Below are 27,100 nucleotides of genomic sequence, written 5' to 3'. Positions count from 1 at the left end.
TTTCCCAGGAGAACTTGATCACTTATGGGTTGAGCGCCCGGGCTGAAAACCCGATAGATCGGGCAATTGACGAGGTGGCTGGCTCGGACCCTCAACCCGATAACTTTCTAATTCCTGTCTTCTTAGTTTGTTATTCATCCGTCCTTATAATCTCTTCTAATCCTCTCTCTTATTGCACAGATTTCTCCAAAATACAAGAGGCTTTTCTCCAGAAATGGGAAGAGGAGAGGGTTGCCAAGGAGAAGAAATTGGCAGCCCGGAAGGCTGCCCGTGAGAAGAAACAGGCTGAGGTAGAAGCAGCGCGGCAAGCTGAGGTGAACCGGGTGGAAACCCAGCAAGAAGAGCTGACCCGGGATTCATCCAAGGAAGACCCCGAAGACCACACTCCCCTTGCCCGGAGGAAGCGAAAGGCTGTCGCAAGCCCGGAGCGGATTCTGGGTGAATCTAACTGGGAAGGATGGCAGAGCTCGTCAACCACTCCTCCTCAGCGTCAACCTACAGAGGAGCCTCCCCGAGAGCCTCTTCTGACCGATCAACCCACCTGGCCCAACATCTTCTTGGAGGGAGCTTCTTCAACAGGTATTTGGCGCTTAAAGCTTATGCTCACTCCTGAAGAAGATGCCTTTTTGAAGAATTTTGTGCCTGGTGCTCGGTTCCTTGAGGGATCTAACCGATTCCTATCTGTAAGTCTTTTCTTTGTTCTTTTTTCCTTCATTTATCCTTTCTTTTACTCACTTGCTTTGTACAGGCTGCCCAAATGATGATCTCGGCCTTCGAGGAAGTGACGGCAGTGGCTACTAAGAAAGTNAATCTGCGAGGTGCCTTGGCTGTCTCGGAGTCGAGAAACCATTCTCTATCCGAGCAGATAGAAGTTCAACAATCCCGAGCAGAGAGGGCCGAGAATGCTTTGTCTCTGGCGGAGCATAATAAGGATAAATGGCAAGCTTCCTTCCTTCAATCTCCTGAGTTCAATAAGGCCGTGGTAGATAAGGCTTACCCTCTTTTCAAGACCGGTTTTGACAAGTGCCGGGAACAATTTGAGGGAGCTGGACTCTTACCCCAGGATAAGGAAAATTTTCCTGATTTTGGCCTGGCCATTGCATCCCTTCCCAAGGATGGTGAGGAGGAGAAGGAGGAAAACCAGGAAGACGAGCCAGGATCCGACCATATTGATATAGACTAGGGTTGTATTCTCTTTTTTCTTTATTTCTGTAATTCGTGTCCTCGGATTTTTATTGAACAAATTCTTTCCTTCAATAGTGTCTCGATTAATCTCTTGATAGCCGAGTAATACCATTGTTTTTTATGCAAACATCAAGAAAATATTCCAAGTGTTGAGAACTAACCGGGACCTTTTAGTAAACAATTGAGATAAGAAAAGAACATATTTTCGTAACGAATGAATGTCCCTAGCCTGGATCCTGCCGAGTTAAGAATAATCAAGGTGTGTGGCCCAGGAACACGTCGCGGGACATGTGAATGGTCGAGGTGTGGTTCCCCGAGCCAGGGTGTAGTGCCCTGGGCTTTTAAGAACCAAGGTGCGGAGCCTTGGGCTGGGGATCATGTCCCGGGACTTGGGAATGGTCGAGGTGTGGTTCCTCGAGCCAGGGTGTAGTGCCCTGGGCTTTTAAATTGGTTCTTCCTGAGTCTAAGATACGACAAATAATATAATACTTCTCTTTGAGAAAAACAGATCTTTCATTATATCTTCAACCAATCAATTACATCTGTTAGGAATAGTACCGCTTTAAATTAAATACATTCCAAGGCCTTTTGAGAGAGCGTCCCTGCGTGTCTTCTAAATAAAAAGATCCCGAGCTAACCCTCCGGGTAATTTTATAAGGTCCTTCCCACCGAGCTTCTAGTTTCCCAACATCCCCGGCAGGATTAACTTTTTTCATGACTAAATCCCCTATTTGAAAATCTCAAACTCGGACCTTTTTATTGTATGATTTCATGACCCGACCTCGGTATGCTTCCATTCGAATTATTGCTCGGTCTCTTTTTTCTTCTACCAAATCCAATTCCATGGCCCGACTTTGATCATTGCTACCTGGATAAGATTCTACCCGGGGAGAAGTTTGCCCAATTTCAACAATGAGGACTGCTTCAGAACCATATACCAGGTTGAAAGGAGTTTCTTGAGTAGGTGCTCGGGGAGTAGTTCTGTACGCCCAGAGAACACTGGGTAATTCTTCCACCCAATCTTTTCCCTTGCCTTGTAGCCTGGTCTTCAATGCTTGTACAATAATTCTATGAATAACTTCTGTGTGACCATGAGCTTGAGGGTAGGCAACAGAAGTAAAAGACTGAGTGATTTTCATTTCATGACACCAAGATTTAATTCCTTTGCCCTGAAATTGTCTCCCGTTATCTGAGATTAGTCTTCTGGGCACTCCGAACCGGCACACAATGTTCTTCCACAAAAATTTCAATACTTCCTGCTCAGTAATTCTAGCCAATGGCTCGGCTTCTACCCATTTGGAAAAGTAATCCACAGCCACCAGTAAGAACTTCTTTTGAGCCCTGGCCGTTGGGAAAGGACCAACAATATCCAGGCTCCATTGATCAAAGGGGAAAGATGCCCAGATAGGCTTCATGGGAGTGGCCGGACTGTGCTGGAAGTTTGAGTGATGTTGACATCTCTTACAAGCCTGGACCACTTGAGCAGAATTCTGGCTAAGAGTTGGCCACCAGAATCCGGCAAGCATTGTCTTCCGGGCCAAAGCCATTCCTCCGAGATGCTCAGCACAACATCCCTCATGTATTTCTCGGAGGACATAATCCACCTCTCCTTCAGATAAGCATTTTAGCAGAGGTCCCTGGAATGATTTTCTGTATAAGATTTTATTTAAGAGAACGAACCTGGGAGCTTGTCTCTTGATTCTTTGAGCCCGAGTCCTGTCTTCAGGTAATTCATTTGTTGTAATGAATTTAATCAATGGCGTCATCCAGGAGTCCTCGGGTACTGGTAATATTTCTTCCTCGGTTGACAGGACCAAACGGGAAACATGCAAACTTTCCCGGGTGTTGCCTTCTGATAATGAGGCAGCCATTTTTGCTAGAGCGTCTGCCTCTCCATTTTCCTCCCGGGGTATTTGTTCGATACTCCATTCCACAAAGATTGCTGCCTGGGTTTTTATGAGCTGTAAATATTTGAGCATCCTGTCATCTTTAGCTTCGTAAGCACCCTTTATCTGCTGAGTGATTAATTGTGAATCAGAATATAAAATAATACGAGAAGCTCCAATCTCTTTAGCAGCTCGGATTCCAGCAAGGACAGCTTCATACTCAGCTTCATTGTTAGTAACCCGGGAATCAATTCTTAAAGCCAACTTAATCTTCTCTCATGGAGGAGATATTACTACAACACCTACTCCGCACCCTGTCAGGCTAGACGCCCCATCCACAAACACCCTCCATACTTCATCTTCATCGGGTTGTACCATCTCGGACAAAAAGTCTGATAAGGCTTGCGCTTTAATGGCCACCTGGGGTTTTTATTCAATATCATACTCTCCTAACTCCACTGCCCATTTGATCATTCGCCCGGATACTTCAGAATGAGTCATGATCCTGCCTATAGGACTATTAGTCAAGACAATTATTCGATGTGACAGGAAGTAAGGCCTTAGCTTCCGGGCAGTCATGATCAAGGCCAGAGCGATCTTCTCCACTTCACTGTACCGGAGTTCGGGTCCTCTCAGAGCATGGCTGACATAATAAACAGGCCTTTGATCGGAGCCTTCTTCTTTTATTAGAACTGAGCTGACAGCATACTCTGTGGTGGATAGATAAACAAATAATTTTTCCCCGGGCTCTGGTTTCACCAACACAGGGAGCTCTGCAAGATGGATCTTCAAGTCCTGGAAGGCCTGTTCACATTTATCATCCCATCCGAATTGTCGTGCCTTCCTCAATACCTGAAAGAAAGGATAACTCCTGTGTGCTGATCGGGAAATAAATCGAGAGAGGGAAGCAATCCTCCCGGTCAGCTTTTGTACGTCTTTGACAGATCGAGGAGATGGCATGCACAGCACGGATTTGACTTTCTCCTGATTTACCTCAATTCCCCGATCTGTCACTATGAATCCTAGGAATTTTCCACTCTTTACGCCAAAAATGCACTTGGCCGGGTTAAGCTTGATTCCGTAATGTACGAGAGTGGCAAAGGTTTCTTCTAGATCCTCAATAAAGCTGGCCACCTCCCGGGTCTTCCCCAGGATATCATTCACATAGACTTCCACGTTTCGCCCCAATTGCTTCTCGAAGACTTTGTTCATCAAACGCTGGTAAGTAGCTCTTGCATTCTTTAACCCGAAAGGCATTACAATATAACAAAATGTACATCCCGAGGTGATGAAGCTAGCTTTATCTTGATCACTCTTGGCCAGGGGGATTTGATGGTACCTCTGGTATGCGTCCATGAAACTCAGTAATTCGAAGCCCGATGTGGAATCCACCAATTGATCAATACGGGGCAGAGGATAATGATCCTTGGGACACGCCTTATTGAGATCGCGAAAGTCCACACACATGCGCCCCTTCCCTGTTGATTTAGGCACTAATACCACATACGAGAGCCAAGTGGGAAATTGAATTTCCCGAATGTGACCGGCTTTCAACAGCTCTTTTACTTGTTCATCAATAACTTTGTCCTTTTCGGGGGCAAAGTGTCTCTTTTTCTGCTTTATCGGGTGAGATCCCGGGAGGATATTTAGTTGGTGTTCAGATATCAAGGGAGAGATTCCCGTCAATTCCTGCTGGGACCATGAAAAAACTTGAATATTATTCTTTAAACAGTTAATTAGACTGACCCGGGTGGATATATTAAGATCTCGGGCCACCCGGATCTGCTGTCCTGGTCCAATCTCCACAACTTCATGCTCCTCTTCTGCCACAAAATGCACCTCTCCCTTCTCAACTGCTCCTCCACCTACTTCATCAGTTCAGGCCTTCTTCCCAGCCTTCTTTGCTTTGCTCTGATCTACCCGGACAGTTTCTACATAACATTTCCGGGAGGAAGGTTGGTCTCCCCGGACTTCACCCACTCTACTACCAACCGGGAACTTAATCTTTTGGTGATAGGTAGATGCTACGGCTTTTAATTCATTCATAGCTGGCCTCCCCAAAATGATATTATATGATGAAGGGGAGTCTACCACAGTAAAAGTAGTCATCACCGTCTTCTTGAGATCCTGGGAACCCAGGGTTAATGGTAGGACGATTTCCCCTTCCGGGTAGACCACATGGCCAGCAAAACCAAAGAGGGCAGTTTCCACGGTTTCCAAATGGTAACCCTGCAAATCCATCTGCACAAAAGCATCTTTAAAAATTACATTTACAGAGCTTCCCGAGTCAACAAAGACTCTCAGAATGTCATAATTGGCCACTCGGGCTTGGATAACCAGGGCATCATTGTGGGGTAGGTTCACCCCCTTCAAATCCTCTGGGCCAAAACTGATGACCGCTTCACTCCTTCTCATTCCATCTACCTCCATACATTCCCTCCTACTCCTCGACTTCCTCGCCCGGTTGGAGTCTCCATCAGTAGAGCCTCCTGATATAATTTTTATCAACCCCGTAGCAGGGGGTGAATTCTTTTTCGTCTCAAGATCGGGCTCTCTTCTCCTAACGGGCTCTCCTCTCGGTACATTCCTCATACTTCCTCCCCGAGCGTTGGGCCCTGGCTGTGAAGATGTCCATGGCAATCTCGGCCTCTAATGGGCTTGACTTTGCTCTGGGACGGAAGGGAAGGAATAGTTTCCCTTCAATGTTTTGCAATCTTCGGTGTTGTGATAACACACCTTATGGAGAGTACAAAATCCTATTTTCTCAGGTCGGGATAATTGATGGTCCGGGGGCAGATCCCTACTGCATTCCTGAACCTCTCTGTCCCGGGTAATCTTAAGAGGCACGTGGTGAGAGAAGTGTCCTGGATTATTCCTTCTTTGTCCTTTCTCCTCGGGCCTAGCTACCCGGTCTCCTCTTTCTTTCCTTACAGCTTCCCTCTTCTGCTTCTGGGCTTCCTCCATGTTGATGTATTTTTCTGCCCGGGATAATAAGTCTTCGAACTCCCCGGGCACTTTTTTGGTCAACGACTTGAAAAATTCACCATCCCTCAAGCCTTGTGTGGATGCCGTAGTTTTTGTTTCAGTAGCGCAAGTAGGTACATCCAAAGCCACTCTATTAAATCTTTTAATATAAGCCCTCAAACTTTCATCCAGGTTCTGTTTGACTTCAAAAAGACTAAAAGCGGTCTTCTTGTATTTCTTGCTGCTACTGAAGTGGTGTAGGAACACCTTCTGGAAGTCTTTAAATGAATTAATACTCTGAGGGGACAGTCCCTCAAACCACCTTTGAGCTGAGTCCACCAAAGTGGTGAGGAACACTTTACACTTGATTCGATCTGTGTAACAGTGTAACATGGCCATGTTTTCAAACCTGGCTAGGTGCTCCTCAGGATCCGCATTGCCATCGTAATCTTTTACTTTGGCGGATTTGAAGTTCCCAGGAAGAGGTTCCCGGACAATGATATCAGTAAATGGGCAACCCTTAGCAGTAGCTCGAGAAATGCTACGACTCTCCAACTGCCCTTCCAGAACTTTCATTTTCTGTCTTAGCTCCAACAACTCCTCAGCCACGGTAGGTGATTTGGATCCAGCACTAGACTCCTCATCCTCTCCTCTCACTTCCTCCTCCCTCAACCCTTGCTCTTGCTCCTGCTCATTGATTTGCACATCTCCGGGTGGTGTAACTTGATGAGAAGTTTCTCTCCTGGCCACAGCCTTCTCCACTGCTTCGGAGATTATTCTAGCCAACTCCTCCGGGGTCATGGTAATAAGATTGGGTCCCGTGGGAGGAACACCATCACCTTGCCCCGAAGTACGCGCATTATTCCCATGAGCCCGGGAATTTTCTTGGTTAGTTCTTCGAGTATGAGCCATATCAACGCCTTAATCTCAAGTTTCCCACAGACGGCGCCAATGATGTGACTTCGTTGAAATGGATGAGCCGGGTAAGGAGCTTCAACGGGTCAAATCAATAATTTATAGTTTTTAGGGAATTTGAGTGAAAATAATGGCTTCAATAGCACCTGCAAACAATGAAAGGAACTCGTGAATGAGCGCCGAAGGGGTGTCCGGCGTGGCCACTCCGATGCTTAAGTCAGCAGGTTGAAGATGAACACAAGCAATATTTGGGAGAAAATATGTATAATGCTTAAGAGTTCAAAGATTTCAGAATCTGTAAATGACATTAATACCTGCTATTTATAGTAGAAGATGAGGTAGGTACCTCGATTCCAGTGTTACCTACTACGTATGGCAAGTCGGCTGCTCATACCCTATCTTCTTATGACTTATAGGACACTCCAAGCCCAAGTTGTTCTGACAGATTAGACGTCCTGTATGAATCATACTCGAGTGTGGTTCAATTCTCGAGATGGCCCGGGCAATTGATTACCCGGGTACTTATATGAGAGCTCGGGCGATGATTGCGCGGGAGACCGGGCTGTTCGAAGAATACTTGGGAGATATGTAGTGCTCGGGCTCTTGATGGTGTCCGGGTCATCAGCGACCCGGATCCTTATGGGGTATCAAATATCAATATCAATATCTTGAAATATATTTTATATTTACTGTGGTTTAAACATGCTTATTTTAATTTATTTTATAATGTTGTGTACACATCACATAAAGCTTGTTTTAAACTTTCTTATATGACTTAGATGATATTGAAGGTGATCCGAGGTAGCTGATCCTATTCCTACCAAATTATTGGTCATACAATTTGATCTTTCAGAATAAGGTTGACTTCTTTGAACGAGACGGGAGTTTACAGCCGACATGTCTGAATTCCCGACCCATTTTGAGCAATATAAATCCCCTCACGAGATCCATACATTGAATCATATCATCAGAAAAAAGAAACATGCATTTAAATTTAACATTTCCAATAATTATACTCTACAGCCTCCTGCTTGTGAGTCGGGTTCTTTCAGAAAAGCCAAGAGGCCTGGAAACTGAAATCCAGGCCTTGAAAGAATTCAAAAAATCAATCACGGATGATCCATTTCATGTACTTCTGGACTGGAATGATTCAAACCATCACTGCAGTTGGTTTGGAGTTGAATGTAATCCGAATTCGTCGCACGTTGTCTCGATCTCTCTTTCGGACAAGCAGCTCCAGGGTGAAATTTCTCCTTTTATTGGAAACCTTTCCTATCTCCAGGTTCTTGACTTTTCCCTCAACTCCTTCACTGGAAATATTCCATCCCAGTTAGCATCTTGCTCCCAACTTACTGAATTGATCCTTTATGCAAACTCCCTTTCTGGTCCTATTCCGGAAGAGATTGGTAATCTGAAAAGCTTGCAGATGATAGATTTCGGGGAAAATTTTCTGAGTGGAAGCATCCCTGATAGTTTATGTAACAGCACTGGATTGCTACAACTTGGCCTCATCTACAATAATCTCACTGGCGTAATTCCAAGAGATATTGGTAATTTAATAAATCTTCAGATTTTCGTAGCGTTTGCTAATGGTTTAGAGGGCTCCATACCTGCTTCTGTCGGCAGGTTCAAAGAAATGCAGTCTTTTGATCTAAGCCAAAACCAGTTAACCGGAAAGATCCCTCCAGAAATCGGCAACATGTCGAATCTTGAGGTTCTTCAGTTGCATGTGAACTTTCTTTCTGGTGCAATTCCAGCCGAAATTGCTAATTGTAGGAATCTGGTTCGCCTGAACTTATATGAAAACCTTTTTTCTGGTGGTATCCCCCAAGAACTTGGAAAATTGATTAATTTACAAGCTTTAAGGTTGTACAAAAACAAGTTAAACTCCACAATTCCTGACACCTTGTTTCAACTGGAATCCTTGATCAATCTTGGGCTGTCTCAGAATCAGTTAGTGGGTACAATTTCATCAAAGATAGCTTCTTTAAAATCCCTGCAAGTGTTGACTCTCCATTCAAATCATTTCAGTGGGGAGCTTCCTTCAAGTATAACACAGTTGCGTAACTTAGCATACTTGTCTTTAGGCTTCAATTCCTTGACAGGCCCTCTTCCAACCGACATAGGAATGCTGTATAATCTGAAGAACCTGACAGCAAATGACAATCTCTTTGAGGGATCAATTCCGTCTAGCATAACCAATTGTACACGTCTTCTAGTTATAACTCTGACCAGTAACAGAATTACGGGAAAAATCCCAGAAGGATTGGGTCAATTATCTAATCTTACATACCTATCTTTAGGGGGAAACAATATTTTTGGCCAAATCCCTGATGATCTTTTCAACTGTTCAGAGCTTGAGGTACTTGATCTGAGCCTTAACAATTTAAGTGGTACCATCAAACTATTCATTGGTAGACTGGTGAATATTCGTACTCTAAAACTTGGACATAATAAATTTTATGGATCAATCCCCAGAGAGATTGGCAATTTAAGTGCATTACTGAATTTGGATGTTCACAGAAATCGATTTTCAGGAAGGATTCCACTAGAACTTTCCAAACTGACACTTCTACAAGGCCTTTCCCTGTCCGACAATCAGCTCGAAGGAGAGATTCCTCAAGAAATGTCTGAGCTGCAACAACTGACTTATCTTCGTTTGCAAAATAATAAACTCGTTGGTTCAATACCTGATGCCATATCTGAACTCAAATTCCTTTCTTATTTAAATCTCAGTGGTAACAAGCTTAATGGGACTCTTCCAAAAAGCTTAGAACACCTTCTCCGCTTGACAACTATAGATCTTTCATACAACCACTTTACTGGAGCTGTTCCAGCATCTATGATTGCCAGTATGAAGAATCTCCAGGTCTACCTTAATCTTTCACACAATACCTTGGACGGGACAGTCCCAGACGAGATCGGCATGTTAGAAATGGTTCAAGAGATTGACCTTTCGAACAATGATATGTCTGGAAGTATTCCTCCTGAACTTAAAAACTGCATGAATTTGATCTCTCTTGATCTCTCCGGCAACAAACTCTCTGGCGAACTTTCGGTTGATATCTTTCCTCAACTACATGAACTGGTAAGATTAAATTTTTCGAAGAATCGGATATATGGTCCACTTCCTGGAGCTTTGGCCAGTTTGAGACATCTCTCTGTAGTTGATTTGTCCGAGAACAAGTTCAGCGGTGAGATTCCAGAGAACTTTTCCAACTTTTCGAGCTTGAAATTTTTAAATATTTCTTTCAATCAGCTAGAGGGCTGTATTCCCCAGGGTGGTGTATTCAGAAATATGCACTTAATTAGTTTACAGGGCAACCCATCTCTTAGTGGAGCAATCTGTTCGAAGCGGCCTAGTAATAAAAGAAATTCAACAACCTCCCACCAGCTCTCAAAGAAGGCACTTCTTATTCTTTCTGCACTTGGATTTGTTATTATACTAATAATTTCACTGTCAACCTTCTACGTGATTCGCCAAAAGAAGACCAAGGAGTGCAGCGTTGAAGAACCTGAGAATTCACAACACAATTACATTGCAATATCAACCCTCAGAAGATTCGATGCAAAGGATTTAGAGATTGCTACCAACTCCTTCGGTCCTGATAACATCATTGGCATGAGTAGTTTAAGCAATGTTTACAAGGGTACCTTGGAAGATGGACATCGAATTGCTGTGAAGAAACTGAATTTGCACCAGTTCTCAGCTGAGTCGGATAGATGCTTCAACAGGGAAGTCAAAACTTTAGGGCAAGTGAAGCACAAGAATCTGGTCAAAGTTCTAGGTTACGCCTGGGAGAGTGGAAACTTGAAAGCATTAGTGTTAGAATTAATGGAGAACGGAAATTTGGACAAGATTGTACATGAATCAGAGGCACATCTTTCCAGTTGGACATTAACGAGGAGGATCGATGCTCTAGTTTCTATCACTAACGGGTTGGCGTATTTGCACACAGGCTATGATTTCCCCATCGTGCACTGCGACTTGAAGCCATCTAACATTCTTTTAGATGGAAAGATGGAAGCTCATGTGAGTGATTTTGGTACAGCACGGATTCTGGGTATTCGGCCAGAGGATGAAGCTTGCATTTCCTCAGCATCAGTATTTGAAGGGACCATTGGCTACTTGGCTCCAGGTAAATTTGCTTTGCTTCTGTAAAATACCATCCACGTTGTCGCATATTCTGCCGTCACCTTAATTTAAAAACAAATTTTTTTTTTTTTGGCGTATCAGAATTTGCATACTTGAGGAAGGTAACTACTAAAGTAGATATCTTTAGCTTTGGAATCATAATTATGGAGTTGATCACAAAAAGGCGGCCTACAGAACTCACAGGGCAAGATGGATTGCCCATCACTTTGCCTCAACTAGTCCAGCAAACACTTGCTCTTGGAATCAACCACGTGCCTGAAGTCTTGGATCCTCTTCTAATTCCATATACCTCCCGAGAACATGAAGTTTTGGAAGCGCTTCTCCATTTAGCTTTGTCCTGCACCAGCCCAGACCCGGAAAATAGGCCTGACATGGAACAAGTGTCGTTTTCTCTTTCAAAAATACGCAAAATGGCGTGAATGTAACTGCCCATGTTCGGTGGAGTGGGCCCAACAGGTTCAGTCTCTCGATTGTCAAATTTCCAAAAACTAGAGTAACCTCTCTTTTGGGATTTAAGCTGAGGCAAAGTGTCTATCAAGAATCTAGTGACGCTTCGGTTTAAAATTTTAATTAGAGTATTGTGTATTAAAATGGTTGTCAAGAAATTCCGTTTGTGGTTATTGATCCCGCAAGGTTGGACTCCACTGCTTGGTATATACTTAGAAGCCTTGGTTTAATCTCTAATATTTTGAATATCCCTTTTTAAGATATCATCTTTTTAGAAGAAGAACGCATAATAAAATCAAATTCGAATAGAAATTTTTCGGAATAAATATGATCAATATTAAATTCTGTAGCCTTTATAAAACATGAATATCACCCGTCGCTGATTCTCTTGGCATTCCTCCGACAACCATCATCTCCTGACTCCTCAACTCACCGATCTTAAGCTACCTTGCCAAAATGCTAATAGTAAAGATTGTTATTTTTGTTTTTGCGTGAATCCGTGAGTCCGAGATTTTTCGCCCTTTGCCCGGATAATTTAGTGCGGACTGAAGCGGGTAAGTTTTCCTTTTTTTCTTTTTTAACACGATCGATTCTATGCTTTGATGCGGCTCGCGATATTTCTTCTTAATGATAAAGTGGATTTCTTTTTCTATTGTTCCCAAAGATTCCATTTCGTTTTATCTGATAAATGAACTTCGTTAATGATTCATCTATTTGTCGAGTTACTTTTCAAGATAGAAGAATCATAACGAAGGTCAATTCAGACGCTGCTGGGAAATTCGCTCCGCCAAGTTTGTATTCTTGAAAACGTGATTAGCAAAAAGATGATGCCAGAATTATGTATCAGTGAGTGGAAAAAAGAAAATGATTGCTGGAAATAAACAAGCCAGAATTCGCACGATCTCTGAGAAAGAAAAAAGGAATTGAGATGTTTTTTCATTCCAGGAGTCCTAATACAGAGGAAGAGTCGCTCAAAATATCGACGCCTTTCATTAGATACATGTATATTTTACTTCAGTTTCCCCTTTCTATGCATTTTGGATTTCTGTAAGTTGCCGCTGCACGCTTGATTGCGTAGTCCTTTCTTTGCTTTTTTTTTTTAAAAAAAATATATATAATATAATAGGAAGTGGCTGGTTGCTGACAACTAGAAGTCTCGTGTATGGATAGAGATAGTTGTTTCTCTTCCAGACATAGGATTCCTAAATTATACTATTTTGCTCGTTATGGGGCTGTCTACCTTGATTATGATTCGACTTTTGTATGTGATATACTTGAGCGATCATCCCCTGTATTGTAGACCACCAGGACCTCTCAGTGCCATTATAGTTCTGGCTTCAGGTATACAAGTTGCCCTCTTCGGGCTCTTATTTTAGTTTGATGGCATCGAATTGCAGCTCTCATAATAAGTTCAGTCAAGGTAGAGCACAGTTTTCCATAGTTTCGAATTTTGAAGGTCTTGAATGTGACAACAGATGTATTCTTCAAGTTATTTTTTTATTTTTCCTGGTTCCTCTATTTTGTATTCTGGTGTCACTGTATTCTGGCATAGGTGATCAAACTGCAGAGATGCTAAACCTATTAGCCGCTCTTCAGATTGACAGGTTTAAACCAAGATACTATATTGCTGCTGCTACTGATAATATGAGTCCTGAAAAGGCACAAGTGCTGGAGAATTCATTGCTGGAAACGGTAATGTATTTGGACACAGTATCTGTCTAAGACTCCATGCGTATTGAATTATGGAACCTTTTTGTGGGTTTAATTCAGGCACATCAGTTTTCTGTACAAGCACAAGTCAGATTGTGAGAATTTAGATTTTTAAAAAATACTACAGGGCTTTAATAAGAAAAAACAAAATCGTCTCGCGCCGTGGACTTGAAAATGGATGTATTCCCATCCTTCTCTGTGAAACAATAGTTTTGGCAAAGACAATTAGTTTAGTCCATGGGAAGAAATTTGAATGATCTATTTTACTTGTCTGCCTGTAGTTGTTTAAGGTGTCCTCAATGACATGCTCTTCGGAATGTTCATTGTGCAGAGGTTGAGATGGGGGGAACTTCTCATTTTTTACAAATTTATTGAAGTCGTGAAGTTGGCCAATCATATATAATTTCGGTTGGCACAACCTTGATTGCTTTAACTCATGCGTTGTGGCCAATGATCACGATCAGATCTCAAGTGGTATCATGATTTCTTTCTTCATCCAGCCATTATAGGTTCAATTCTTCAATTCTATTTGTTGGCTTATCATTTATTGTGCAGATTCTATGCAACGGGCCCGGAACTTGTATACCACTTTGTGTAATTGCTGTACTTTTCAAGGTTTAGACAACTTGACAAGGATGTTTTGATTATCTTTCTTGGGAAATCAGGATACTTGATGAAGTTCAAACTGTAATTTTCAGGTTTTTGGGATCTGATGGTCGTCCGTTTTCTATGTTGAAAGCATAGCTCGTGTTAGGAGGCTATCTTTGAGTAGATTACTTCTTTACAAACTGCAGATGGCTGATCAATTATTTGTGCAATGGCCCCAATTGAAGAGCAAATATCCTCGAGCAAATTATGTCGATCGCCTTATGTAATGCATGATTTCTGCGAGACTTCCATGAGGTACTTTTAAGCCGCCAGATTGTTCTGTCCGTTTTCATTTGTTGCCTCTGCTAAGTCAACATCAACATTTTGAATAGTGCTTGGGCGGAGTATCTCTTATTATTGATGGACTACAGCATTGTTCCCAATCAGCGATAAAATGTCAACTGAACGCTTAAAGTAACTTTTATTTCAAGTACAGAAGACCAATAAAATGATTTGGGAATATTAAACTTTGTGCATGCAATTCCAGTGTTATTGTGAATATGATCTCAACAAAAGTGATTTTGAGCATAAAAACTGGTCATGGGGTGGGTAGTGGAAGATGGCAAGAGTGTGGAGAAGATATAAGATTTTTTTGGACAATGAATACGGGTTCATAACATAAAAGTGTCATGTAAAAATAAAAATTATAGATGGCATGAGTTGAAATTTGAAAATATCTTGAAAACAGATGACGTCAAATTGTTGTCCTTTAATGACAGAAAATGCCGATTATTATTAGATGGCATGTAGGAGGCGTGGAGAAAATGATTGTTTTTTTTTTTATTGGATTTTAAGAACTTCTATGCTTTCCCCACCTTTTTCATTACACATTCTCTGGACTTTGATGTTCAAAAGGAGGATAACTATAATAAACTCTGATATACTTAAATTCTTTAAGCTGTGAAGGTTTCATTCTTTTGGTGGGGAATTTTATTTTCTTCCTTGGACTTAGTATCATCGAGTTATTGCTGATAAACGTACGATATAGAACCCCAGATAGCCCAGATCATTGCCACCACTTTAATCCCTGTCATCTTTTCTCGGAAAACCACAACTGCTAATATTGGAATGACCAGCACATTTACAGCACTGACAACATTAGCAAACAGAGAAGAGACCTTCAGAATTAAAGCCACCAAACCAATTGAAAAAACCTGCCAAGCTAATGCTGTCCATATTAAAGTCATCACATAGGATTTTTTGCCAAGTTGAAATTCCTGCATCTCTGCCTTCAATGTCTTCCATTCTCCACAGACTAAAAGGCTTACTAAAAGAGTGCATGTTGTCACCAGTGATTTGTAGAATATAACATTCAAGATTTCTTTGATGGTTTGCTTTTGTAGCACCTTCCCATAAGTCCTCTGGGCTAGTGATAGCTGTAACGCGTATCCAGCAGCACCACTGAGGGTGCAAATAAACCCCAACACATACTTTCCTTCTGTAGATGGACCTGTAGAGTCAGATTGTAGCACAAGTATGTAAGATGTCGCGAGAAGCAAAATTGAATTCAATACGTAGAGAGTGAGTTTCTGAGAATTGAGGAAGTAGGAAAAAAAGCGTTGATACGCTTGCACAAATCAGGGAAAATGTGGAGGCAGGTAGGTTCTTAAGCCCAACTGCATAACAAGCAATCTAGTGCAAGAAAAGTGCCGAAAATAATGTATAGAGCTGCCAAGGATAATGTCATGGACCAGTTTGAATCTGTCATGGGATTTTTCCTTCATGTAATATATAGGAAAGGAAGGAGGATAGGAAATCCAGCAGACTGAACAAGCACTGCCATGTACTTGCTTTTGCCACCTTTTTCATAGTACAGTCTTCTGAGAAGTGTTGCGGTTAATTGCCCAGAGAGCACAAGAATTGAAAAAACGGCCAGATGGAATCACCTCGTGTTGTTTAAGCTTGGAGAACGTCTTGGTAGAGTTGATATTTCTATCTCCATGGAATTCTAGGATTGTTTGTTTAGTTTCTTGAACTGGTAATCATCAACTAGACAACAACCCTTGATAAAAAAAATTTAAAAGAAAAATTGTGATGGACAACAAAGGGGATTGCAGAGAATATCTGTGGAGTAAATCTTGGTACTTTTTTTACCTTATTAAAGACACTTCTTAAATCTTAAAGGCATTTAAACTTAAAAAAATGTTGTAATATTCCAACTTTTTCTTTATGAGGCTACTTTTCCGATGTTCGATAGGTCATACGGGAGTAAAGTTGATTTAATTCTACTCTAAGTTACTGCCTCCAAAAGCGAGCTGGTGCAGTCGCCTAATGATCAAATATCAATAAAAAAATTTATCCTTCTAAATACATCACCCTCATCAGTCATACCTAGAAATGCTCTCGCCACCAAATTTAGTTTAATTCCTTACAAACAGAAATAGTTGGAGATTCGAATAGTGGAGAAAGCACTTATTTTTCCTAGTATTTATCATTGTCTTTAGTCATGAAATACAGAAAAATAATAGAAAAGGTCTTGGAGATAAAGATAACTCACTTCGGATGTTCAACTGATTTTCTTCAGCTTCCTCCATGAAAAATATGCTACTGGACTGTATTGGATGAAGATTTATATCAGATATGACATTCATAAAAAAAAAGGTTCGATGTTTACCGAAATAAACGGTTTAAGAATGAAAACAGGATCACTTCTTGATTTCTCAACTCTCAGCCTTTGTCTAACCTCTGTGACGGGATGCTTGGCATCTTCTAATATATATATACTCTTTCTGCCTATGAATGAAAATAACGTCTCCAGGGGAAAAAAGATATAATTTTTTTGAAAGTTCGCAAACTGGATGCTCATAAATTTGTGTTTGGGTTGATTTCAACACGAAAAAAACATGCAATCGCTTCTGTTCGCGAGTGATTTTAGTTGGTAACATATTCCAATATTATTTTGTATCCACTTTGTTACATTCTTCGTTCGTCATATTTTTTTGTTAAACTTTAATATATTATAAGAAAGATCAGATCATCGAGAATTTGGATAAGGAGATGCGTCCTACCAAATTCTGCCTTGAATCAAACGATATTTGGCTTTCCCAATTCTTCCTTTTACTTTACAAATTTTATTGACTTGGAATTTCTACGTGCAGAGTGCTGGACAACTGAAATTCTTCCACGCGTCAAAATTGAGTTTTGTGTATGTATAATTAACGAAATATTGAACAATCTAACATGTATACTGGCCAGAATCCAAGGACTTGAGCATACTACTCTATTTTGTTTAGACAGGCGAGTATCATGACAACACTTAACATAATCAATGTTTCACAACTTGGGTGGCTGCTAAAAAGAAAAAGAAAGAAAGTGACGAGAATTGGTTGCCAGCAGATGACCTTTTCGACAGTGTTTATTTTGGTATATATTGGTCTTACAGATGGATAGCAACTATAAGCAAAATATCCAAGATATGGATAGACCTATGCCTTATGTTTTGTTGTCTCAATTTTCAGAGACAGGTCTTGCTAGAAACTTGAACCGAGTGATTTGTGAACTATCCAACTCTTTGAGTAAGAGAAACTTCTTTAATATCATTAGTTTCTTTTTTCTGCTTTATCTTCATCTCCTCGAGATAATGGTGGTACATATAGGACACAAAACCCCATGTTGCCAGTATCATCGATATGGCCTTCAATCCGGTGAGTTTATCCTGCAGAAAAATCACGGCCAATATTGGGGCTACCGGTAGCCCAAGAATGCTGATGACATTGGAAAACAACGATGAGATCTTAAAAATCAAGCCATCACAACCTACAAGAAATATCTGCCAAGAAACGGAGGTCCAAAACAAGTTCATCACATAAGAAACCTTTCCAGATTCATATCTGTCCATTTCTCTACCTAGTGTACTCCACTCCCCACTCGCAAAAGGCCCAATTATGACCACGAATGTCGCGACCATGCATTGGTAGATTGCCATATCAACGACTGCACTGAGGGTTTCTTTCTTGATTACCTTCTGGAATGCGAGCTGTGTGAGGGACAGCATTAGCCCGTATCCAGCTGATGCACCGAGGGTGCATAAAAACCCGACAACGTACTTCTTTTTTGATGTTTTATTCGAGTCTCCAGGGTCAGATTGGAACACTAGTAGCACGGAGGATATGGTTAGGATAACTAATGAGTTGACTGTGTATGGGGTGAACTTTTGTCTGTTCAAGAAAAAGGAGAAGAGAGCATTGAATCCTAACTGGCTTGCACAAATCAAAGTATATGTAGTGACAGGCAAATATTGTAGCCCAATTGTGTATAACATACAATCTGCTGCTAATAATATGCCAAGGCAGAGGTACACTGAAGCAAGAATCAAGGGGGAAGAAGGCTTTCTTGCTGCGATTTCCGTGTCGTTTTTTACCGGTTTTCATGAACCACTGAAAAGGGGAGAGAATCGGGAATCCTGTAACTTGTACTAATGTACCCATCCATTTGCTGTTTCCTCCTTTGGTAAAGTAGACCCGCCCTAAGAGTACACCCAAATTCCGACCCACCAAGACGAAGAACGAGTATACGGCCATTTGAACCCACCATTTGTACTGTTTAAGATATGGGAAGCTGGAAGTTCGGTTGTTGGTTTCTGCAGTTGTTGCTAAATTTGAACTTCCCCCTCCATCTTTTAAACTTGGTGCTGAACATAACATCAAATCATCGATAAGAACTTTATAAAGAAGTTAACTTTTTTGAAATTTTCCGTTAAAAATTAAAGTCATGTTTTGCCCCCTAGTTCAACTAAATAACAAAGATCATCGCCACATGAAATATTAGATTATGTTTTTGTATATGATCACAAGGATCAAAAGATGGAGATATTTCAATAAACAGTACAAAACAGGAAGTAATACATATTCGTCAGAAAACTAAAGCAATAGCTTATATATCTCACCATTTTTGACGTCTGGTTGCAGCTCTTGAGCTATTATTCCCATGTTATTGATGTCTGGTTGCAGCTCTTGAGCTATTATTCCCATGTTGAATACAAGAAAAATATGAGGAAGCAGTGATGATTAACTATTGGAGTTGACTATACATGTATTCTGGCAGGTGGCATTTGGTTGAGCTTTTATAACGGCCTTGATAAACTTCATATGCAGTTAACTGGGAGAATGTTCAAAGATGTGTCTTGTCTAGTAGGTGGAACCGGGGCAACCGCCTTAAGGCAGTTCGGTTATGGTCTACGGGTAGAAAACACGTCGACCTGCTAGGTTGGACGAGTCCGACTATGTGGATCGGACATTGTAAATTTTTATTTTAAATCAATGTTCAATTTTTATTTTAATGATATCAATTACAAATTATCTGGAATTTATTATCCTAGTTTTCATTTAGTTTTAACACATTGCTGCAACATTGCATGTATTTTTATCGAACATATTAAATCTAGTGATGGTATTTTAGTTCAATGTATTTATATCATGAAAGCAAAATGATAAAAATATTTTTAGAAATTCATGAATTATTTTTATGTGCTTTAGTTTTAGATCATATACTCAAATTAGATGGTTTACAAGAAATGTTGACATTATAATATGATTATTTAGACCCTACTATGGAAACAATTTCATTTATCTCATTGATTTTGTTCAACATTAGAACTCATTTATATGATCTTTATAATGAACTTAACACCAAATATGATAGACAAATTGTTCCACATGAAGCACAATTCACCACAATTATTAATGGAGCGAACGAAATGTTCACGAGGATCCTCGAGATATTTTAACTACTTTTGATTTTAGTGATATAGAAGAGAAACTTTTGACATGTCGCAAAAAGCACAAATATATTCAATATTGTCTATAATAGTAAAAGATATTCTAGTAAAAGAAATTCAAGTTTGTCTCGTTTAGCGGTTGCAGTAAAGCAAGCTTTTAATATCAAAGGAAATACATTGGATATAAGACGTTCTAGCTTAAGACCGGGAAATTTGAAAGTTCAATGTTTGCTCAATAATTGGTTAAAATCCACTAATTGAACACAAGATGTTAAAAATGATGGAGAATACCAAAACGAAACTTAGAGAACATCCGGAATCCGAACCGACCACGGGTAGGCCGGTGAAGGGTCGGGGAAATCCCAACTTGAACCCGTCGACTCCAACCCAAAATTGGACTCGGATCGGTTCGTTGCCTGATCTATCTTGTTATTCTAAATATTGGTTGGCAAAGCAGATATTTTTTAAAAAAGAATAAATAAGAAGTCAAATCCATTTTTCCCACAGACAAGACTGTAACGTAGATTTTTGCCTACGCGTGAAAAACGAGCCTCGATTTATATTACACTTGATATAATTTTATCACGCAATTGAATATTCTTGCCGCTTTTAGAGTTAAAAGGAACTCAAGAAGATTAGAATAGTTGAAACTTGCAAAATGTCAGCGACTTTGAATTTCGTAATTTTGAATGAAGATCAAAGTGATCACTGATGATATCTCCTGAAACTTTTAAATATATATCTCCTATGTCGTATCGATAACTGTGCCAAAATATAAGCGTGCCCTTTTCCTAGTGGTAGTGAACGTATCGCATCCTCCCATCCTCTTTATAAAAAAAATTACATAATATTTTAATCAAGTATATTTTATTATTGAATTTAAAATAGCACACCCTAATCACCGTCTCACTAATATCAATTCAAACACGAAATCTTATACCACCGAACATATATTTTTTTCTCCATTTCTTTTTTCCTCAAATGATTGCCCCCAAAATATTTTCCCATAACAAAAAAAATAAGTCGTTCATTTCAGGGTCAACCTTCCAACTTTCAGGGAATTGGTTGTCTTCGACGTTTAATGTATAATAATAATGATAATGATGATTACAAGATTATTATACTAATATATATTATTTGGACTAAGACAATTCCAGCGGAGAAAAAATGACAGTTTTCAAGCATCCAATCAATCCCCGCAATATCACCAATAAATAAATATATATCAATAATAATAAATAAAACAACATAAAATGACATCCAAGTAGCTACCATGATGCATTTAGGCCATGTTTCACTCAAATGCTTGAAAAAATAAATGGTAGGTGTAAGTATACAGTCATTTTCAGTCGAGAATGATTTGTTATAATTAAATCTCAAAAATATTAAATTTAGACCTAGAATTTTTGTAATAGATGAGTTATAAATTATTAGCAGTACTGCATATTATATTGGTAGCTGACCAGAAAAAAACTATGTTATATGTAACGAAATTCATGAAATATTGAGAGATATATAGATATGTCCAAGTGATATGGCAAAACAAGTAAGGATCCACGGTACTAAATATCTATAAAATTTTGTTAGAGATTGAAGTGAGTTTAGAATATTTCATTTTTAATTTAAAAAAAAATGATAACAAAAACCTATTATAGTAAATTGCTTAAATTTACTATACGCAAAATATTTAAGAATAATTCAAGAAGCATATATAGTCTCTATCCAGCACGCACTTCACAGAAAAATGAATACATTGTTTAATTTGGGCTTCTGCTGCATGCATCCTTAGGTTGTTTCAACATAATTGTCTGAAGCATTTTATTCAACAAGCCCATTTATACTTTTCAGGGGACAAAGTTTTAATCCCATGAGTTAAAATATTAACGTAGATGTAATCAAGACTGTTGCTCGGATCAAGGAGACCATATATATGATCTGTAGCAGCATCGACGTGATAAACAATCAGATGATATATATATATATATATAGACACACACACAATAAATATCCAAAATTAACAACCAAATTGTTTGTCTTTTATATCATAAACTTAAATCAGACCTCTTTTTTTTTTTGTTTTTGTTTGGTGGTTTGGATTATTTATTTTACATAAATATATTACACGTGCCCAAATCTAAATGATTCTCATGGCATTCTTATGAATCATGCCATAATCATTTAATTAACATCTAGTTCTCGGAACTTACATAATTAATGTAACCATGAAAGTTAGTTAAAGGAATTTATAAGCAGTTTTGACTTAACTAATATAGTATACTTATTTTATACATACAATTTCAGCAGAATTGATTATATGACAATTGTAAAAAGTTTGTAATTCTGCATATGCCTGTTGCGTGTTTGTACCAATTTACAATTTGAAGTAGAAATAATTAATTATTAAATAAAACATACTTTGGAATCCAATTAATTATGTCGTATATATGATCTTAGCTACGCCTGATCGTTCAAACTAACTCATGACTCATATTTGTCATATTAACATTATCAACATTCACAGTTTAATATTATTGATATATGGATAATTGGATATACGGTATTATTTTAATAACAACGTGTGTAAAGTCAAATCCAAAAAATATGACCATGTGAGATGGAGGACTAATATTTAAATTTATTTTGCATGATAAAATTAATTTATTTTTAGGAAAGTAATTATATTATAGTAAATTAAATGTACAAATCATTTCATTTAAAGTCAGTCCTCCCTAGCTTAGCTTACCTCCATGGTTCTCTTGAACGAACTCGGCGTCTATCGCAACAAAGTTTCAGGTTGCCAAGGTTGAAGCAGTCGAGCAGCCGTTGCCGAATGATATTTGAATTTTTTTCCAAAAAAATTTAAGATTTTTTATTTTTGTAATAAATGATAATTTAAAATTTTTTAAAATTTCTTTTTTTTTTTTTTTTTTTTTCTTTACTTTTTTTAAAAACCGTGACCGTCGTCCGACATACAATAGAACTAGCTCGGACAGTGATCTCGACGATTTCCGCGACCGTTTCAAGAAAAGAAAAACGATTACTTCCTCTTTAGCACAGCTGAAAGAAGCTAAAACTCATAATTAACATGAATCAATAAAGATACATGCGCTAGCTGGATATACATATTGCTGCTATATACAACAGAAGCGTAGATAAGCCAAGCGCAGAACTATATAGTCAGGAAACTAATTAATTAAAAGTGGAAAAAAGAAAAACATAGTTAATAAGTAAAGGACCTCGTCGATCGATCGATCACATGAAGAGGGTGCCGTACGTACGTAATACACGTCAGAATTCTTGTTTGGGAAAGGCCGGAGGAATTATATCTTGCATTAACAGTCCATGGCCAGAAACATGCAAGCAAGATTGCTGATCATGATCATGTATCAGTGTACCCAAAGATTGCTGCTGTTCCTGATGGTGATCGTACACAAGGTTTCCCCCGCTAAAATTGCTCATGTAAAGTTGGTGAGGCATTTGAAGTAAGACTTGTTGTTCTTGCAAAAATGGATGCGGACTTAAAAGCATGGAACCAGCTGGAGAAAACATTCCGGTGGCCACGTTGCCTCGGAGGGTGGCGGGGACGTGGTGGTTGTGTTGCCCTTCATACGTTGTGACCACGATTGAAGGGTCTTGGAAGGATCTCTCTACGCGTTTCTTCACCGTACATTTAGGTGTCGTGCATCTATAGTAGCTTCTGAAATTGAAGGGTTTTTACCGGTTTTACTAATTCACGGTTGCTTGCACTACCTAACTAACTAAATTACTAAAAGAACATGCTAAGGAAATGTGCAATTAACCTTGGATAAGGACTGTTCTTGACGGCTTTTTGTCCGTATTTTCTCCATCTGTATCCATCTTCCAATTGATCGATCTCACTCTTGGTCATGAAAGCAAATCGAGGCTCCCTCTGCTTCTTCTCTCCTTTCTTCTTTGATTTGTTATCCCTTTAATTCCATTAATTGGATCAAATAATTTCGCATGATTAATCATTGGATCTTGATCAACTATTAACTTTATATAATTCACAGTTGAGAAATTAAAAGAACTAATTGAGGTCAAAAGATAGAGTTACTAATTACTCTTTCTTGGAGCTCGTGTCTTCTCCGTCTTCAGCAGCTTCTTTAGTTACTTGAGTATCAAGTTTTTGACTCTTCTTGGAATCTAATTCCTCGCCTGGCGCCACCTCAGTGGAGGCGGCGGAAATCGAAGAATTGGGTGTAAGTGGGGTTTCGCCGCCTCCCAACCCCTGATTATCTCCTAGCTGCCCCCTCGGATCTTCTTTCATGGAAGAAGACAGCGGCGACATGCCGAAGGCGGCGGCAGAAAGAGTGTTGTGATCGGAAGATCCATGCAGAAAGTCGGTGAAACTACTTAAATACAAAGAAGGATCAAGCATTTGTATCTGATGAACCGATGAATCTGCCGGAAATGAACTAGAAGCCTCGGTGGAGTTGTCAGATGGCTTTGCATTGGTGGTGTTTGAGTATGGAAAGTTGGTGGCTCCGCCGGGGTTACGGCGGAGGTCATCGCGAAATGTTTGGTGATAGTAAAACCCATCTCTTAATTCTTCAGACATGAAAATTCTTCAAGAAGTTTATTAATTGGTAGTGAGGAGTGTGGACGAAATGATAAGAGGTAGTTAATTTGACAGCTTCTTACAGTCTTTATTTATTTATGCTTTGACGAGAATAAGATTTGATTGAGTATAATTATTCTGCTAATCCAATCCTTATTAAAATATAATTAGATATAAATTATATATTTCATTGTTTGTTTTATAATAATTACATCCTTTTAATTTATTTATTTAGTTACAAAAGTCGTGTAATATATTGTTCGATTGATATTCAATTAGTATTACTAATAGCAGTTAATATGGAGTGAAATTTGTATAATAATATCTATTAAATATTACAACGAATATAATATATATTAACTTATATTCTGTAGAAATATTTGGTCAAATCAATCTCGTTTCCTTTGGATAAATCCTGTAAATATAACATGTGATTGATTTAACTGTTTTTAACTACGCTAATGTACATAATTAACTGTGACTTGTTTGGTAGGTTAAGTATATATTTATTAATAATAGGTGGATTTAAAAATGAATCACAAGTCAACAAGGAATAGTATTGCTAGTATATTAAATTGTTGACGGCATGCCTTTCTTGGGTGGGTCTGATGTGAGATCGTGTCACAGATCTTAATCTGTGAGAAGGGTTAACCCTACCCATATTTACAATAAAAAGTAATACTCTTAGCATAAAAAGTAATATTTTTTCATTGATGACTCAAATAAGAGATTCGACCCACGAAATTAATCCGTGAGACCGTCTCACAAGAGTTTTTGCCGTCTTTCTTTCTTGATCTATTAAATAATTATTAGCCAGCTAGCTAGGCATCCATTGGTTTTAATTTTAATCATGTGTCAATTAATCATAAATACGAATGCAAAAAAAATATTAAATTTATATATAAACTTCACACGTTTCTTTTATTATTTATAGAGTAAAATCAATCGAATCAGATGTTTAAATCTAATAATATTAATATACTAAAAATAAGTAATCACCAAATTTAGTTAACTTGCCAGTATTTTGATTATGCTAAATTATTGTACGATGTCACTGAATTCCGGAAATGAATTGTGCACTAAGGAAGCAACAATTATTGTCGCGGGAGATCAATATAAAATAAAATTTGGTAATAAGGAAGCTCAAAGAGACATCATTGAACAAATATAAAATAATACACCAAAATGGGGGATTTTTAGGACAGAAACTTCTCAAGAGAATAAAACTATAGGATCAATTATAGTGATTCCAAATTGTAAAGCCATGAATATATCTATCTATATTAGAGATGGTATATCGTATCGAAAATTACAATATTAAAAATATTTATACCGATAGCGCATCGAAAATTTTGGTATACCGAATATGCTTATAACGAAATATTGCGGTATACTGAAATATCGGTATATACCGTTTTATACTGCAAAAAATATATTATATTTTTAAAAAAAATTTAAATTTTTATATATTATTTTGATATATACTGAAAATTTCGAATTTCACACCGTTGTCGTACCGAATATTTCGGTAATGATGTCATATTGTAGCGAAAATTTCGATAAATTCTGTATTTTTTTTTGTTACGGTAATGCTTAAAAATCTTTGTTTCCATGCTTTTTATTTGTTTTATATTTTAATCACTTAGATAGATTCTTTAGCTTGTTGAATATTCCAAATTATTGCATATGAGAAAAAATACCATATTACGGGAGTATTTTAATTAGATCTCAAGTTTTATGTATTTTGGATTCTTTATTATGACTCCTTTTATATAATTTCTTTTTTCCTTTTTTTTAATCCTCGATTGAGCTATATTTTAGGCACAGAATATAAGTATTGGCAACAACCAAAAATATGTTACGTATATATGAACATCAATTGAAATCTTCTGATAATTTATTCTTTGTAAATCATGCTTATTTTCTTTGCGCGGACCGAAGATTTATTAAAAAAAAAAAAAGAAAGAGGTACAATACTTATATTCTCAAAAAAAAAAAAAAAAATTACCTCAAAATTGAAGGGGAAAGAACATTTGGTAGCCATATTATGTGAAAAGATTGATCATTAAATTTGCTTAATCACAATTAACTAAGAGAAAATTGTGAAATGATTGGTGGTTTACGAAGATTTGGGAGATCGCTTGAGAAATAATAATTTTTTTTGCCATGGGAAAATAATAAAGAAAGATCACTAAATAATTGGCGCCCATTATACGTGACAAAGTATACATACNTGGATGGAAGTCTTTATCAGCACAGGAGAGGGCAGGTTTATTAGGTGTAGATTAAAAAAATCACATTAATTTCACAGCCATATGTATATATATAAAATCTTGTTTGAATTATGACAGTTGGAAAAGTTACTTTATAATTAGACAGAGTTAATAATGATTTGGGAAATCAAAGAAAATTAATTAGTCAGCTAAAGACTCAGTCAAATATATATAAACTTGCAGCCCATAACAATTTATCATACTCCAACACGACCACTCCACTTTCGCGTCCATATCATTATGTCAAAATTATTTAATTTTTTAAATTAATTGAGATCGACTTGTTTTCCTAACGTTTTCGAAAGATTTGTTATAATTGAATCTCAAATTTAAAGTTTTATTTTAAATTTAAGACGTGTTGATAACACTGGGATAGTTTGTAACAATTTAATCTATTTATAAACAAAAGCTTCAATATGTTGGGTTCAAGTTTTCCTAATCGAGACTAGCCTTAAGTGAAATAATATCAAACATCGCAACGCTGATTTTAAATTATATGTAAATGGATAAGAGACGCTTTATGTTATTTATATATATATATATATATACCTAAGTTATTCGTTGTATGTCATGTGTGCAAGTGTAAAATTTTAATATTAATATAATTATGGCAAAAACTTG

At 38.3% G+C, this 27,100-nt stretch overlaps 4 protein-coding genes and 2 pseudogenes across 4 annotated transcripts; 2 read left to right on the top strand and 4 right to left on the bottom strand.

Annotated features, from left to right (window-relative positions):
• Nucleotides 1–4,949: 4,949 nt before the first annotated feature.
• On the bottom strand, nt 4,950–5,501 carry LOC140984000 (uncharacterized). Its single transcript, XM_073451140.1, has 2 exons — nt 5,409–5,501; nt 4,950–5,312 (listed from the first exon to the last, which is right to left on the bottom strand). The coding sequence occupies exons 1-2, from the start codon at nt 5,499–5,501 to the stop codon at nt 4,950–4,952; spliced, it is 456 nt and encodes a 151-aa protein (XP_073307241.1).
• A 2,278-nt stretch (nt 5,502–7,779) lies between these two features.
• Nucleotides 7,780–11,774, top strand: LOC140984380 (uncharacterized). The gene is made up of 2 exons (XM_073451760.1): nt 7,780–11,089; nt 11,188–11,774. Exons 1-2 carry the CDS (start codon nt 7,933–7,935, stop codon nt 11,523–11,525), a joined length of 3,495 nt encoding a protein of 1,164 aa, XP_073307861.1. The 5' UTR covers nt 7,780–7,932; the 3' UTR covers nt 11,526–11,774.
• Nucleotides 11,775–12,779: 1,005 nt separating this feature from the next.
• Nucleotides 12,780–13,976, top strand: LOC140983999 (uncharacterized). The gene is made up of 4 exons (XM_073451139.1): nt 12,780–12,894; nt 13,106–13,245; nt 13,819–13,878; nt 13,962–13,976. The coding sequence occupies exons 1-4, from the start codon at nt 12,780–12,782 to the stop codon at nt 13,974–13,976; spliced, it is 330 nt and encodes a 109-aa protein (XP_073307240.1).
• Nucleotides 13,977–14,550: 574 nt separating this feature from the next.
• LOC140983998 (purine permease 21-like) lies at nt 14,551–15,893 on the bottom strand (annotated as a pseudogene).
• A 1,517-nt stretch (nt 15,894–17,410) lies between these two features.
• LOC140984381 (probable purine permease 10) lies at nt 17,411–18,836 on the bottom strand (annotated as a pseudogene).
• A 3,849-nt stretch (nt 18,837–22,685) lies between these two features.
• LOC140985032 (WRKY transcription factor 71-like) lies at nt 22,686–24,274 on the bottom strand. The gene is made up of 3 exons (XM_073452764.1): nt 23,710–24,274; nt 23,428–23,574; nt 22,686–23,324 (listed from the first exon to the last, which is right to left on the bottom strand). Exons 1-3 carry the CDS (start codon nt 24,204–24,206, stop codon nt 22,916–22,918), a joined length of 1,053 nt encoding a protein of 350 aa, XP_073308865.1. The 5' UTR covers nt 24,207–24,274; the 3' UTR covers nt 22,686–22,915.
• Between the last annotated feature and the right edge of the window lie 2,826 nt (nt 24,275–27,100).

The sequence above is a fragment of the Primulina huaijiensis genome, chromosome 9 (assembly GCF_012295235.1).
Source record: "Primulina huaijiensis isolate GDHJ02 chromosome 9, ASM1229523v2, whole genome shotgun sequence".
In the NCBI taxonomy this organism is placed as follows: Eukaryota; Viridiplantae; Streptophyta; class Magnoliopsida; order Lamiales; family Gesneriaceae; genus Primulina; species Primulina huaijiensis.
The sequence above is the reverse complement of the archived record's forward strand: the minus strand, read 5'-3'. Positions and strand labels throughout refer to the sequence as shown.

Coding starts and splice junctions, on each gene's coding strand:
- LOC140984000 (XM_073451140.1), bottom strand. CDS start 5,501: ATGGAGGTAGATGGAATGAGAAGGAGTGAAGCGGTCATCAGTTTTGGC. Junction 5,313..5,408: donor TACCCCACAATGATGCCCTG/GTTATCCAAGCC, acceptor GCTTTTGTGCAG/ATGGATTTGCAGGGTTACCA.
- LOC140984380 (XM_073451760.1), top strand. CDS start 7,933: ATGCATTTAAATTTAACATTTCCAATAATTATACTCTACAGCCTCCTG. Junction 11,090..11,187: donor CATTGGCTACTTGGCTCCAG/GTAAATTTGCTT, acceptor TTGGCGTATCAG/AATTTGCATACTTGAGGAAG.
- LOC140983999 (XM_073451139.1), top strand. CDS start 12,780: ATGGGGCTGTCTACCTTGATTATGATTCGACTTTTGTATGTGATATAC. Junction 12,895..13,105: donor CATTATAGTTCTGGCTTCAG/GTATACAAGTTG, acceptor ATTCTGGCATAG/GTGATCAAACTGCAGAGATG. Junction 13,246..13,818: donor AGAATTCATTGCTGGAAACG/GTAATGTATTTG, acceptor TTTATTGTGCAG/ATTCTATGCAACGGGCCCGG.
- LOC140985032 (XM_073452764.1), bottom strand. CDS start 24,206: ATGTCTGAAGAATTAAGAGATGGGTTTTACTATCACCAAACATTTCGC. Junction 23,575..23,709: donor GACACGAGCTCCAAGAAAGA/GTAATTAGTAAC, acceptor ATGGAATTAAAG/GGATAACAAATCAAAGAAGA. Junction 23,325..23,427: donor AAGAACAGTCCTTATCCAAG/GTTAATTGCACA, acceptor CTTCAATTTCAG/AAGCTACTATAGATGCACGA.